This window comes from Bombus pascuorum, chromosome 9, assembly GCF_905332965.1.
Source record: "Bombus pascuorum chromosome 9, iyBomPasc1.1, whole genome shotgun sequence".
In the NCBI taxonomy this organism is placed as follows: domain Eukaryota; kingdom Metazoa; phylum Arthropoda; class Insecta; order Hymenoptera; family Apidae; genus Bombus; species Bombus pascuorum.
The window spans coordinates 9,297,957-9,314,814 of NC_083496.1; the positions used below are offsets into that span (position 1 = coordinate 9,297,957).

At 36.6% G+C, this 16,858-nt stretch overlaps 1 protein-coding gene across 4 annotated transcripts in view; it reads right to left on the reverse strand.

Annotated features, from left to right (window-relative positions):
* Positions 1–16,858, reverse strand: part of LOC132910691 (uncharacterized) — a 125,949-nt gene that overhangs the window by 52,566 nt on the left and 56,525 nt on the right. The window contains exon 1 of one of the 4 annotated variants that reach the window (XM_060966576.1): positions 14,556–15,763. The exons of 2 other annotated variants lie outside the window; for them this stretch is intronic. In XM_060966576.1, the coding sequence (XP_060822559.1) occupies positions 14,556–14,575 (20 nt within the window). In that variant the 5' untranslated portion in view covers positions 14,576–15,763. Of the gene's footprint in view, positions 1–14,027; positions 15,764–16,858 lie in introns of those variants that run through there. One more of the 4 variants, XM_060966578.1, reaches the window with a different exon arrangement.

The window sequence follows — 16,858 nt, forward strand, 5'->3', positions numbered from 1 at the left end:
GTATTTTTCATTAAAATCCGAAGAAAAAAGAAAAGTAAAATGTAAGCGTCCCTTTAATAATTCTCAATAACCGATGACTTTCTAATAACTTCACGGGTGAGATAATTGCGCACAGGTTTGCTAAATAGAGAAGCGCTGTACAATTCTCGATAATATTGATAGGAATGAATTCAGACATCAATCTTCCTTTAAATATTTAGCTTCTCGATCACTGACCCGTCTCAACGAGATCGTCATTGTAAACGCGCCATTCCAATCACGTGGTGTGGCTCCAGCAGCACTGGATGCAAAGCTTATAACAGCAGCAACAGCAGTTCAATGTAGCTGACCGATGCGATACTCGCCTTTACCACCAAACGAGTACGATAACACACTTGCCTTGTTATCGTATCTGCATCGTATTTCCAACCCAGACGATTTCTGATATCAACGCGAGCCTACATCGCAAAATTTTTCCCACTTTCCTTCTTAATTTTATCTTTACCTATATATTGTGAAGTTTGTGTTTACTATGCAAATTAAGAAGGTCCTCGCAGTTCTAGAAAATCGAAAACCCCTAAATTTTTACCTTATTTAATCATTAAATTTAAAAAATCTTTTAAATTTTCGGAAATTTTAATTTGAATTCATTCCTATCAATATTATCGAGAATTGTACAGCGCTTCTCTATTTAGCAAACCTGTGCGCAATTATCTCACCCGTGAAGTTATTAGAAAGTCATCGGTTATTGAGAATTATTAAAGGGACGCTTACATTTTACTTTTCTTTTTTCTTCAGATTTTAATGAAAAATACATTCTTACATTGATACACGCAATAGATGTGAAATCGTCATTACTTGCATAAAGAAAATATTCATTATTGATTATTCTGTCAAGTTGATACCATTCGTTACGATTGTTAATTAATAAGTCTTCTACGTAAAATTTAAAAAATGGCGAGAAATATTGTGCCTTTGATAAGAAATGTTTTTAGCTGTCTTTCAATACTTCGAGCGAATTGTAAAACTTGTCCACTACACAATCGGTGGATTAGTTCTGGTGGACAATCTTTATGATCGCCACGATCCCCGGACTTGATGCCACCAGATTACTTTCTACTCTTACGTTTATATGAAATTTCGATATGAAACATTCTTGTATAGAGGAAGTACTTTAAAAACGTCCTGAGAATGCAAAAAGCCATTCAGAATTTTAAAATATCATTGCGAAAACAACTGACAATTCCATATTAACTAGGACAAAAACTTTCGAAATCATAGAAACGTAGAAAGTAGGAACACAGCGTAAAATCTCGTAGCAAAGAAACTCCTCTTTGAAACACGCATTGACATCCTCGGTTAACATTGTTCGATCGTAAAATCTGTCTCGAAGAATTTTCTTTTGCGTTTCTGCGGTACTCAAGAAGGCGATAGCAGTAGCAGCACCAGCTCGGACAACTGGAATTTTTATTCCGGTAGCACCGTTCTTCAACGAGTTACGTGACGAGGATTCTGGGTTCGACGGCCGACAAGGGATTGCAGAGGTAGGAAGCAAAAGCCGGGGCGAACCCGGACAAAACAAGACACGGGGAACTCGCGACAAGTCAGCGGAATAAAGTTTTCTGAACGGCGGCAATAGTGGCGCCCGGAAACTTACGAAAACTGGAAGTGTCCCTTGGACTCAGGTTACTACGTTTTCTCGACGAGAGCCAACGGCCAGAAGGGGATGAAAGGGGCAAGAGGTGAACGACGATGGAGGCAATACTCTAAAACTCTAAACTAAACTGAAGTCGATGGCCGACGTTCTAGAGATGAGAATTCGCTGTAGAAAGAACGTTAGAGAACGACGATCGACTTGCTAAGTTCAATCTGTAAACAGAATTTTCCATAATGGGAAACTGTTACATCTTGAGTAATAATTCTCACTAGTTTCAATGGAAGCGATGGAGGAAACGAGAACAGTAGATATGCAAATTTTTACTAAAAGACGCTAGAGTAAATGGTGCTTTATTATAAACTGTTGTTCAATGCGAAATATCAGTTATAGAAGCAGGATCATAATTATAATGAATAAATATTTATTCTGCAAGAGTACGGTGCATCCTTTGCTTTTTGGATAAAACGAACTTTTTTCGTACATTTTTCAGAAAAATGAGAATATTATGAAAATATTTTTATTGCGTTTAAGGAAGTCATTATTTCCTTCAAAATCCTGATGTGCTGCGATCTTTTGAAATCCTAACATGCTTCAAACTTTCTATTAATGCTGTAAATAGAATTAAATTGTTTAGTTATTCAAAGTGCTTTATCTCCCGAATTGTTAAAATTAATGAAACTGTACGATATATATATATATATATATATATATATATATATATATATATATATATTACAATAATGTAAAAATAAAAAATAAACGGCAAATGAAATTTGCCAAAAACTTTTATAGATAGAAAGATATCAATATAAACTTTAAGTCCTTCTACCAATCTTGAAAAATTACTAGCTAAATACACACACATACACACCCACTCAGAACGTTGTGATCAGTGCGTCAACGTTGATATCAAGGTATCGATATGGACACTTCAAGAGAAACACTGATATAATCTATTGTTACAATTTCATGTCTCTCGACGATAGCGAACACTTCGATAACTAAGCCCCACACAATTATATATAGATACAAGAAATATATTCGCCTAGTGGAAGATTAGAGTGAACTAGAAGAAAAGAAATACCTGAAACAGATATAGAAAGAGCTTCAGAATGTTGAAGCTTCACTATCGCGTATTAAACGCGTTCGAAAAGAGTTTGATATATAAATAAATAAACAAGGAAACATCTTTATCTATTTAATTTTATATTAAACCAGCAAGTGCACCGGAAGATTAATGGAAACCACTCCAAACCATCAGAAATAATATAACGTTTTTCAAAGAATAATATAAGAATTATACGAAACGTAGGAAATGATATGCTTATGATTCGCTAAAAAATAACGAAAATCTGTGCAAAATGTCAAGAGCTTTACGATATCATATATTAAAAAATTAACCGCTAATCTTGGCTCCGCCGACCTTCTTATTTCATCTTCGACATGGCTGTCATCACTCTTGGCATCCCATTAAACTTTCACGACATAAAAATTAATTGCTGGCAGGGCAGTCGCTGCAGAAGACACTCGTTAGAGGGTCCTGAGATCCCAGTGACGTCAGGCATAGTAACGAGGACATGGGGGCCGACTTTCATGTCCTGTTCTCTACCCTTATAGAAGGTTGGCATGCATGGTGGTAGTCGATTCATCGAGTGGATCCACGACTCCCCGTCCCGTTCGTGCTACTTGGCCGTTCATTGTGATTTACACGATCATTAACGATACCGACCACCAGAGAAAGAGAGATTTACGCCGTTTCGGGGGAAACAGCTGTCTCTCGAGGATTATACCCAGGCCTATCTCGAGGAACAGGGTACATATGAACATTCACCAACTAAATCTTTTACGAGTGGTCTAGCTCGTTATTCCTCCAACCGAAATGATGGTCTCATCATCGACTTTTTATCTAGGCTATCGGCACCGTTTTGTACAGCAATAAACGATTCGTAGCTGGTCTTAGTTTATTTCAACGTATAAATCTAGCTTTATGACAACCTTTCGTATACGTCTTATTAATTGAGATATCGTACAAAATGATAATCTGTTAACCGAGTCGTCATATGGCAAGAATCTTTTATGACCACGGAATTAAAAGCTAATTGAATAACTAGAGTTATCGATTTTTATATAAAATATGTAAATAATTAAAAAATTTGATATCACTTATTTGGATTGATTTGGTTAATCTAGAATTATTAAAGACAAGAAAACTATACAAGAAATAGGGGATTCTTAATAAAAATATTATATCCCAGTGTTTGGCAACCTGAATGGCGAGTTAATGTGTCCTCTCCGGGTTGGTTGTTAACAGGTTAATATTAGAGCAAATCTATAACGATCGACCAATCCATGTTTATAAATATCAAGAAAAGATATACAAGAAATAAACGATTTAACTAAATACTTTCGCTTATTAAAGCAACAGTGAATCTTTTAATTACAGACATCTTTGTACAAGAGCATATAATCTTCCTTCGTAATGTGATACTATTTGTAAATCACACACTGGTTATTCAGATTACCAGCGAAAGGTGTAACGTATCACAGAGGTAATCTCTGGTTTCTCTCTTGCCGGCTCTTCTTGCTCTCGTCCATGGAATGGGCTGATTGACTTTTTAATTGAACCACCGCGTCAGGCAATTACTATGTACTTGTCTTCCTTCTGTTCTTCTTGCATATGATTTATATGCACGACTATCATATCGGTATGTGTCTTTAACTCGTTTTGGTATTCTTTTCAACGATTTACCAGAATCAATTTCTTTATATACGCACAATAGTTAACGACCGCATGTAATATGAATTTTAGCCATCTAAAAATATTTCGGAAAAGAATAATTTATTTTAGTTCAATTAGGTAAACTCGTAATTAATAATCGAAAAGTACGATTAGATTAATTTACAAGTAATAATGGAAAATAAAATTATGCGAAAGAATTTAAAAAATTGAGAGGACAAAAAGGGGAATCCTTGAAACGCAGCATGCGAAAGGTTTTAAGAATAATTTGGCGACGAAAAGAACACACAAGGAATCTGATGAATCAGTCAGTCAATGTATCCCTTCCTGGAAGTAGCACGGCGCATCAATCGGTTATTAAAGATGCAAGGCGTGTCCGTAGATCACGATATACTGGCAGGAAGATAATTTATTAGATTATACGCGATATCTTCTCGGTACAGGTATAATAAAATCTATAGAATGCAATTTTATACATGTTTAAGCTATAATTAAGCAATCTTATACACCGGTATTAAAATATTTCGTTTTTAGAAACTCGACCTTTTTGTTTGAACAGCAATGTACTCTTAACATACATACTTTATATGTAATTTTGAAACCGCTTCATTAAATGCTAAATATTTTTGCTCATGTTGATTTTTAGCCGTCAAATAAGAATTTATTATTTATTATTTTATTATAGAACTTCAATTAATAGCTATAATTTAATTTATAATTTTTCTAGTGGAATTCTGCTGTGAAAAAGTTATAAAATCCTTATCTTTTGGTGATTTCTTCATGTATTTCTGGGTTATCTTCATATATGTCGTCATTACGTATAGTTATTATGTACACTTATTATATAAGGTTGTCCCAAAAGTGTCTTTCTTCTACAAACATGCCTTTCTCAACAATGCATCTTTGTAGAAACATGAAACCTAATCTGTCGAATTTTATGGTCTTTTTTAAAGAACAAAATCGATCAGACATAATTCAATTAAATAATATAGAACAAAAAATGTTGTGCATTTATTGTTTTCTCGTAATTCATAATGCATAATTTATGGATTTGTAGCAAGTTAAGATATCTGTTCTTTGGCATTTTTGTGAAGTATTTTATTATTTTTTGCAATAGCCAAATGAAAACAATCGTAACTCCTTGAGGGACGATACACATCCACTTTATTCAAAATTTTCCACTCTGATAGGTATCCAAACACTTACTTATGTACACGTACCCGTATCTTTTATGTACGTAACATTTTCAATAACCAATATGACAAACAAGGATATTTCTACGATTCCATACCAATTTTAATGGGTGAACTTAAAATGCAAGCAAAATTAAGTTTTTAAACTTACAATGAAAAAGACATGTAATATTACTGCATAAAATTTATAGACGTAACAGATCTATACATATATAACTTGATCGTGCCTATTATTCTTTAAGAATATTAAATTTAATACCAGCGAAAGAAATTTATACAATAATTTTATTTTCCTGAATTTTAAATTAATCTGTTATTCTTTAACTGATTTTTCAGCTTATATAGTCAACTGTATAACAAGTTCCTTCGTTGTAAAATAAAATCCAAACACAAAATAAAGGTATAGATTCTTCACTGATCAAAATCAGACTATATAAATCTTTCTCACTCAATTCAAGACCAGCATAAATTCTCGATAGAGTAATAAAATCCCGTGAAGAATGGTCTACGGGTATACGAAATCGATATACGATGCAATAAAGAAACAGAAAATATCGGCTCGTAGAACTCGTGCGAAAGTTTTTTGCGCGTGAGATGGACGCGACAGCGGCAGACGAGCTGTTCCACGAGACACGTGGAAAAAAGGGTGTCGCATAATCGATCGCGAGAAGTGCTTTACGTATTTCCCTGTCGTCTATCGGAGAACAATGAGTCCTGCCACGCGAGCGCGTGGGCAGAAAAGGCGAACGAACGGTCCCCATTATTTCGCGAGGGTGGGAACGACGCACGGTCGCCCGTGCGAACCTAAGCGCCCGTATTCTCCCTCCTTCTCTTACATCTTTTATACTTTATACGAACTCGAGCACCAGCTTCTCCATATGCTTCTTTGCGGCGAAAATCTTGGATATTTCCCAGGGAGGCGACATTAAAAGTGCAATAGCCCGATCTCAATGCGGCCTCGACGTTCGGTTAACGACCGTCAGAAATGGCCGCATTTTGGCTCGTCTCTGCCGACTCTGGCTAATAACAAGCGAAAAAATGGAAAGATTCGAATGGACGCGGCAATCGTACTCGCGTCATTTGCCCGTGGTTTTCCCGTTTCCGGTTCGTATCGTTCGAGATCCATCAACGTAGATCGCGATTGTTAACCAGAAAACCGTATTGTGAGCTTTGTAAGCTGAGGGCTGGCTGCTCTTCTCTGCGTCTTTTGTGCCCCCGGCGATTCCACCGAATGCATCGATCGTTCTCTCCCTTGCTTTCATATTCCGAGATTTATTTTCCCATTCGATAACGCGCTTTGCGCCACATTACATCGGACGTTTGCTCCAAGTAAATTACGTTTCATTATGTTTGAGATACTTTCTATACGAGAAACGATCTTTGGCCTGTGTGATATTATCATCCTTTAACTCGATTTCTGCTGTCCTTTAGTGGTTTAGTTAGAATCCTTTGAAATGTGCAGCGTAGGTAAGCGTGTTGGAGTTTCAGGCTTGATTTATGGAACATTTGGATTATGAATATTTAAATAAACCTTTGAAGTAGGGTAACAACTTTCTATTCGGTATTTTTTGCCTAGTATAGAATAGAGACTCAAATTGACAAGTGCATTGCCGGACATTTGAAAAACTCAAGTTTCAAATACAATATTTAGAATATTCTATATAATGTTAAATATTCTTTTTATTTTGTGATTAATCACAATATTATTGTACGCAGAAAATGAACATTATATTAACTTGTTTCTTGACAAACATTATTGTTATTTCTCATTACCTGTTCCATTTTAAAAAAACATAGAATGAATTCAATCTCTATTTCCAATTTTTAATTTACATCATAATAAGCCATAGTCTGTGTAATAACGAAATTTACACTGTACGAAACATATATGTGTATATTGAATGTATACGTTATATATACCAAGAGAGCTAACATTGGACAGATTTAACGACACTATCCATAAATATCAACCTTGCTTAGAGAAGGAGCAGAAGCAGAAGTTATAGAGATCTGTAAGCAAGAACCTATGAAAAAGGAAATATAGCGTGAAACGATGAATCCAAGTATAACATACGGGTGAAAGTAAATACACGTAGTACAAGCCAGTCGACCGCCCAAGTGGCTCGTTGGGAAAAATAAGAGTACCACCTTGTACCCGCTAGTTAGTCTTCCTCCCGCGAAAGCGGCACCAGCAGCTGTTGGAAACCGTGCGCGTAATTTCGAAGGATTAGCCGTTACCTTACACCGATTCGACTTGTACGCCCCGTAACGAACACCGAATGTAGAAATACCCTGAGCCAGCGCACTACCTTGCCTTATGCACTGCTACCTGGTAGCACTGGTAGCATTCAGCCGCTAGCACACAGTGGCGGGAGCCCGCTGCCGACGTTTGCCTCGAGGTCGAAGCTCAATCTGACGCGAGAGCCCTGGCGCCGATTGCCACACCGTGAACCATGCGCGAATAACTTAAACACTGTGAACAATCGATTGCTCGCTTGCTCGTTTCTCATCGAATATTGCGTCACCGTTGTTGTTAATTGCGAAATCTTCAGATAATAATTATCAAAATATTCGGACTATCTCTTATCCCTTGAACAGACGTATCTAGGACAAATATGTATGTGGATTTATTAAAATCTTAACGTGGCGATTGGAATGTCAGATTAAGTGTGAATTGTCGAAATACCGTTTCCAGTGATTTCTACATTATTCGAAGCATGTCGTAATCTGTGATTATCTAAGACTGTGGATTTGTCAATTAAGTACGTATCGTTGATTTTCTATAAGAGTGCTTGCCAAAAATGATAGTATTATGAGTAAGTCTATTTGAAATACGAGGCTTGAAATAGAAGATTATTAGTAACTCGGTCATTTGACGGTAAAAAGATCTGTTTCTTTTATAATCTAGATAACAGTCCTTGCGTCATGAGGATTTTTAATAAAATATCGTTTATATATATATTGTTTATTATTAGAAAAAGAAACACTCTTTGAACTTTGAAATACTTCCTATAAAGCATAATTTTATTAGGTAAAATAATTACATATTCGTTTTAAGAAATAATTTACTTTTAAAGTTGATTTTTGTATATACTTCAAAATTGACAATTTTTTGGATATATCGTCATTCTGTTTGTAAAACCATAATATGTATTTGTTTATAAATGTGATTCTAATTTATATGATTATAAAGTTCGTAAATTTTCGATCAAAGCTATTTTGAAATAATCACTTGTGCGAACAATTTTGTTTGAAATTTTATGCAGATTATTGAGTATACATTAAATCTCTAAATTTGTTTGACTAAATCATTGGATGAATAGATGACCTTCTTGCTAGTTATAAGCTCTTTATATTCGCTGATCTCAGCCCAAGGCATTGCACGTGCTATCGTTTGCGGTATTGAAATCTACAACCTGAACGTATGCGTTTGGCCGTGTCACTCTTTCAAACGCTCCCCCGTGTAGTCTAGAAACGCGTGCTTATGTGCATGAAGGGAGAATGAGTACGCGCGATACGCACGGCGCGGCGCGTTAAGTTACTTTCATACCGTGTTTGTTACGTGGTCGTACTCTTTCAAACAGCGTTACGGAAATTCCTATTAAACAACGATGATGTTAGGTCTTTGTTAGAATTCTTGTTCTTGTTAATTTATTTAAAGTAATGTCCAATAGGTAGATATTTGAGAAAATGAATCATCAAATAAAATATAGAATATAAAAATTCTTACATTTCCATTCATTTACAGTTTCTCTTAAAATGATTTTGTGCATCAAAAAGCTGCCTGATAGAGGATAACTTTACCTTTTCTCAAATGCCAAATTTCTTTTCAACAATTTTCATATCGTTTCTCTTAAATTTATTATTATTTTCATTATATGTCTTCATTATTCACGATCACTAATAATGACATTTCGGGATTTCCATGAACACTAAACAACGTGATTCATAATAAATTTCTTCTTCTCTAATATAGTTTGATAAAATTTAATATAAAATTTAATGAATATTCATCAAATTCAAACTTCGAAAAAATTACATTTTATATTCACCAACCTAATAAATGAATTAAAAAAACGAAACATTGAAAGAAACTAAAGTTACGTATAAATTGAAACCATCTTATCCCTATTTATTAGATAACTCGGATACATCGACACGTTTTTTGGTAATCGAGTATAAGACGAAATATTTGGAATTCTAAGGTATCGAAGAAGGGATGACAGAAACCAATGGAGCCTGTAATAGCTTGGCAATAGCTTGATCGGATGACTGCTTCTACACGTTTAATGTCTCCAAGTAGATAACTTAGCTGAAGTTACTTATTCGTACACCTGCTACGAAAAGAGAAATACCACTACCCATAAACGAGAACCTTTACTTAGCACATTATCGAACCTGGTAATTGACCAAATTACTGATAAGAAATTGCCGGTCGATTTCTCAGAAAATCAGTCCTGTACTCTCGTGCCTTTCCTAACCGAGTAAGAAGCAGCAAAGTGCTTGACTTCGAGTCGGAGGTTGAAACGACGATAAAGGTAATGGATCTTCTATTAGAGCACCGAATAGGTTTAGAAAATCTTTTACTCGCCACTTTCCATTCTAATCACAGACCGAGAGACACTACTCTTTGGTATTTCTACCTAAATGACACCTAAGTGAATTAGGAACTTATTAAATCGAAAAGATACAGATTTCGAGAGAAAAAGAAAAAAGAATCGTTTATGGGCCTTCTCGGGTTTCGATTGTTCACATTTTCTTTCTCACCAGATTATTCGTCACTGAAATTAAACGATCGTCTGACAATGTTTTACTAATTGTGGTAAATTTTTTGCAGTAGTTTTTGCGCTGTTTTTTGTACCTGCTACGCCGTAGGGAACATATAATTTATGACTAAATTAAACAGGTATAACTATAAATACATATCTTCATAAGTTTATACGAGACTAAAGAAATAAAGCGTAAATAGAATTTTAAGACATAGAAACGAGTGTTTTACTTTGGTCATTTTTGTACTTTTATCTCATGTAAATTCCGTATATTTTCATGAAATATAATTTAAGTTTTCATTAAGTGGATAAATATTCATAGCCTGTTTATAAAATTATTAATTGATATTAATATAGACGCAATAGCAATCTGAGTACGAGGTCACTTGGATAATATTATTTTCATATTGCAATTGTTATGTATTTTGCGTCGTGATATCGAGGTTCTACTGATTCTGAAAATTTGAAGGGAATGTTGGCACGCTATATGCTCACAATGTTCAAATCTATTTGACGAAGCCTTACCGCTATAGTATTCGATATCAATCCGTGACACGAGGCGGATAATATCGTTACCGCGACCTTGTTTTCCCTGATTGGATTGCCCTCGTACTTGTATCGGTATAGGCTACTATTCGATATACTCTATCGGAAAGAAAGAAAATGCTAAGACCTCCAATTCTATCAATCGTGATTGAGATCTTAGTTCATACTATATTTCAATTGAAACTTTATATCTGTGACTTAATCATACTTTCTGAGAATATTATACTTTTATACTTGCCATTGTGATAATAGATATATAATACTATATAATTACTGGATGTTATAATCTTTTGATAATATACCACAAATACTAACCTTAAACAAATAAAACATATTTTGGAAGAAGTAAAGAAAAAATTCGTTTAAAATTCAATATACAAATTTACTTTATATTTACAAACTCAATCGACAATCGTTATAACTATACTTCCTAATACTACTGTTTCACTTTTTACCTACTTAGAAAGGTCACAATGTAAATTCTGCGTGCATAACATCAACATCAATGCTATGTGTTATGCAATTGACGAAACTATTCACAATACTGCAGAACAAGGTTTAAAGCGTTGCACTTCACGTATTCTTGCGACGCACGTCAATAATGGATCGAAGTGCATCATCGATCAATACAACCGGATTTACGTCCGCTAAAATCTTTCTTGTGTTCGCTTGTTATTCATCTTAGCACATGTGTCGCCAGGATTTGAAACGTTCGCGTGTTTGTAGCGTGAATTGAGCTTCATTACGTTCATCACGTCATATTCGTCAAACATTTTCACCATTCAGATCGGTAGACGAGGAAAATTTCGTAAGAGTTGGATGTTTTGAAATTAATCTAGCATTTCCTTTTACATCGATCGTATTAGATCGAGCGCACGCTTGATTTTAACGCTCGTTTGATTTTAACCGTAAGCGTTTGCTATCCTGCTAGAAATATAATATATCGAAAGAGCCATTAAAAATAACGCAGGGTAATTGGAAGCAAATGTAATTGACCGGTTTGTTATCGTCGACATACACGAGGTGGAGACTGATTACGTTATCAAAACATGTGTTCAATATGTGTAAAAATAACATTTGACCACCTATTGCTAGAGAATATGGCGTTGGCCAAATATCAGACAGATTTATATTATACGGTGGTCAATGACCAATTCTCTTCTAATAGCAAAATAGATAACATTAAAAAGAAAGATTAGCAAATTGTCGCAATACCATTTCCTTTCAAATATTTATTTAAGATATTCTTCTGTATTTATCTCAAATGCTTTAAAAAATTAAATAATAGTTCTTTATCAATATGAAAAGAAATATATATTTTTAAAAAATTACGACAATAATTATGCAGTATTATCGATTATCATAATTTATAGGATACGTAAATAAAAATTAAGTATTCTCATTTTCACGTGTCAACTAAATGATGAATTAGAGAAGTAAATTAATTTATTTCTATACTTGAAGTAATAACTACGATTCTATTAGACACTATGTATGGCGACTAATAAATGTACGTAACTAAGCTATTGTAATTATTTTACAAAACTGTATCACACAAATGTTTTTGAATTTTTGTTTTATTATTACTGATTTTACAGATAAGTGAAATTGAATTGACCGTAAAAAATCAGAATCTCGATAAGGAATTGCACAAAGCTAACTATACATGCTATCTTACCGGACAAAAGAGAACTGTTACAGCAAGCGGGTTTTTGATTTATCATTCCAGAAGAAAGAAGAAGAAAGAAAGTTCAAAACGGTTTGCAGCAATCGAAGATTAGTCGAGATGTCGGAAACGGAGGAAGATAGAGCAAGAAAGAGATAAGAAGGGAGAAATATAGAAGAAAGTAGAACAGTAACGAGCGTGAGAGCCGGATAGTCTATGCGATCGTTGGTTAATCGAACGAGTCTCATTCAGAAAGCATTTTAATTGCGCGTTTCGCTTATCTAAAATATGTTGGCTTATCGTCGACGTATCGTTTGATTTTTCAACTGACAATTCATCGCTTTTGATAACCACCAAAGTAACAGAATTCCATCATCTTCATAGGTTGCATCCGATCGAGGATCTACGGATTGTACGCTTTTATCCGTCGCGTCGGTCACGTAAAACTAAACTTACGCTTGTTCTTAGAAGACTTGTACGATATCTTGGAGAATGGGAGATTAGAACACGTGACAGATCGATGGCTTCAAAATAAATATCTTATTGAAGTGGCATTGTATCAAAGATTTGAAAATCTCTAGATACGTATGAATACCATCTGCCGAAAAATAAATAAATGAGTATCATGATAAACAATTTTTTTTTATTTGAATATTCTTTAAAAATCGATATTTAGATAAGATTCTTTCATAGAGTAAATATCGGAATTATAAACAATTCACTTATTTAGAAAAGTGTAATATTATGCATCGGGAATATGGTAATCTAAGAAAATTACGATATTGCAAGAAAATATCTGTTTTCATTTCTTTTCGGATAAAATTAGGATTAATAATTTTTAATTAATAACAAAATTTCACAACTAGCGTATTTTGGATCTAACTGGAAGATATAAACGCGTCATAAAATTTCCTATAATTTAACTTCAACCCCAACTTTCAATTAGTTAAATTAAAAGTATTGCGAGTTTCGTTAAAGTAAGACGAAATTCCAATCATGAAACATTTAACAGGTTTCGATCACTAACACCATACTCATAGAATGTTCAAAAAATACGAACAGTGCATCATCTATGAAACGCAGTGCAATCTTTATAAGAGCTCACATCTAACACGACATAAAGTCTCGTTTTATATAACTTCACTTTCTCAATGCGTGTCGTAGAACGGGAAATATTAGTTCCACGTTACACGTCTATTTGCATGGTTTGTAGACTGTATCACTAGTTCCTAACACTTCACCCCCTGCCAGCTAAAGTACCGTTATCCAAGCATACACAGCTCGACCAAGTTCCCTCTGGCGTTAAACGCGTTCCTCGCGCAAATGTCTAAAGATGTTCGCTTTCGAACGAGCAAAAAAATGGTTCCATTCATCGTCGCGTAACCATAAAGATAACAAGATAAAGGAGATAGAATTTAACGAAATACGCGGTAGAGCATATTTCAAGATACATGCTGTACGTGCTTGCTAAAACACTTACATTTGGTTCCGCGTTAGACGATGTAGATTGACGAGATCGTAAAGAGAGCGCGTAATCCGAAGCGGACGTCATCCCAGTATTCGTATACGAAAACCTTTGTCAGCCCGGAGTCAGGATCATTCACCACCGGTCGTCGCGTGCGCACTCGCGACCACTACCACCAACAGCAACACAACTATCGCACCACGGCTACCACCGACTATAGAGAATAGGGTGATCGACAATGGATATCGAAACAAACAACTAAAACGCGCACGTGTAAATCACGAGCCACAGGAACGAACATTCAAGTATCCGAATATCGTGGCGGACATGCCGAGATCGTTCTTTTACCCAATCGCTTTCGAACCATTTTTATCCCGATTGCACGCTAAACAATTCAGATGGAAGAAAAATCGGATCCTCGAACGATCCAGCGGGATCGCTTCGAGGTAAAATCAAAACGTCTTCACTCAAATTTCAATCGCCGCTATTTTTTTCTTTCTCTTATTTCAACTTGTTCAAAATTAAGGAAATCGGATCACTCACGTGCTTAAAGTGAGACGCATCCAGGCGCGTTGCGTCAGCAGCGTCGACGCATCGCGTCGGGCTGGCCTTCTGGAGCTACTTTCAAAATCCTTGCATTCAGCGACTTCTTATTATGCGATTTTCTTCTCTTGACGATACTTTTCACGATTACTTCTCCCGTCGACTTCACTGATCGAATCTCTCTTACACTATCTCGCGAACACCGCAACAATGTTACTCTCTTGCCTCGTTCGATGATCGGCCAATGTGCCAGATGTATCCGTCATTAAGTCGAACCAGATCGCGAACTAACAGATTCACACATTACACTTTTGAACAGGCGAACTGAATAAAAAGCGGCTAAAACTTGAATAATTCGCGGAAGAAGCCGAGTGAAAACCGTTCGTGCACCTTCGATTACTTCGCGCACTGCTACATGTAAACACTGCGCCGTGGCGGCGTTCGATTCCCTCGCAGCCACCACCGATCGAGCAAACGAACATGTAACCAATCAAACTCCTCAATCGCATCGGACACTTCAGCAAGATCGTGTTCACGATCGTTCAACCCCTGAAACCGTTGATCCTTAAACTCGCACTTTCTCACCGTGTTTGTTACAAGATCGAATTGAAAACGGCGAAAACGGTAAGAACCCCAGCGCGGCGCAGGTAGCAGGAAACCACTGGGCGCACTTGGATTTGCGCCAACATCGTCGTGACTGAGCAGTCGGTGCGTTGCTGGGGATCTCTGGCGCTCACCCAAAGTGGCGTGTTACGATGCGACGAGGGTGAACGGTAAAAAGCTCCGAGGAAAGAGAGAGAGAGAGAGAGTGAGAGAGAACTCCTTTCGGAGCGAGGTGTCCTCGGGTATATGGTCAACCTGCGTCTCTCCTCAAACTTCTTCTTGCTTTTCTCGTGTATGCGATAAAAAACAAAAGAACGAAAAGAAGAGGCGGCAAAGAGAGGTCGATGGTCGGTTGCGTTCTTTAGCTGGAATTTTGTTGGCAATACGTTCGATGTTAGATCGTTGACGATCAACACGTAGAAGCACGACGGCGCGTTGTCACTGCACGAGCACAACTACGACGTAGCGGCGACGGTGGCAGCGCAACAACACGACCGTAGAACGCGTAGCACGACGATATACAACTTGTGAGAGTCCCGGAGGCTCGGAGGCGCGCGAGTCAGCCCCACTAGTGTTCGCTCTTCGCTTACCTGGCCGCTGCCCTGCTGCCGTTGCTTGCCTAGTCCGTACCCCCACCCCTCTCGTGCTACCCCTCCACTCGTTGCGTACACGAGGCTGCCCCTCCATCGCTCTTACTTTACCCCCCTCTCTCTCTCTCTCGCTGTGTTACTACCCCCTCCCAACAATCTTTCTCTCTCTCTTTTTCTTTCTGTTTAACTCTCTTTCCCTTCTTTTCACCTCCTACCCCTTTTTCTCTCCCTCTTAGTCTTCACATCTTTCCTGGCTGCCCATAGACCCTATGGGTTACGGGTATCCTTGCAACCCTATCGATATTGTTCTATTCTGCAAGGTAAGAAGGTAAATTCGTTAAAAAAGCTGTTGGCGTTGCTTTAGCATCAAAGTCGGTTTGAACCCTCCGGAAGTTGAGTGAACAAAAAGAAGTAAGGAGTAGCACTTTTCTCGAGGTTTGGGGGATCGATCGTTGTTGAATGATTTCGATTTAAGTCCACGCAGGAGGCGTATCGTTCGCAGTTCCTTTATTTGCCTTGTATTCTCGTCGGAAACAATAATCGATATCCTTTTATCGATAAATGTATATTTGCTTCAATACATCGAGTAAAAGCAACACATCGAACATATCCATTGTTCGTGTAATAGTCTTTCTTCGTAATTATGTTCGTAATATTGTTTTCCTTTCATTTGCTTTGCTCAATTGCAAAAATTTCGGCACGATTAATCAATTTCACAGCTTTATCGACACATTTATTTCGTGTCGTTTTTTCTTTATTCGACTCCAATTTGGATGTAAATATTTATGTATTATACTGCATACTGCGTGACAATTTACGCGACAATTTACGTGACAATTTAAACATTCCAACATTTAACTCGTTTATTCGGATCAAACATACGAATCAATCGACAGATCAATGTATCGTACGTGAGAATTCACATCAATGGCATAAACAACGTAACCACACGCATCCTATCGATTGGATTCTTTCATATTCCGTCGTTACTTATTATTTTTATTTCGCAGCGAAGATGACGGCCACACGATATAAATTACGGCACGCACCTATACACCGTCTTCTTCTTTGTGTTGAATCAACCATACCGAGGATGACGCGCGGCTCTTA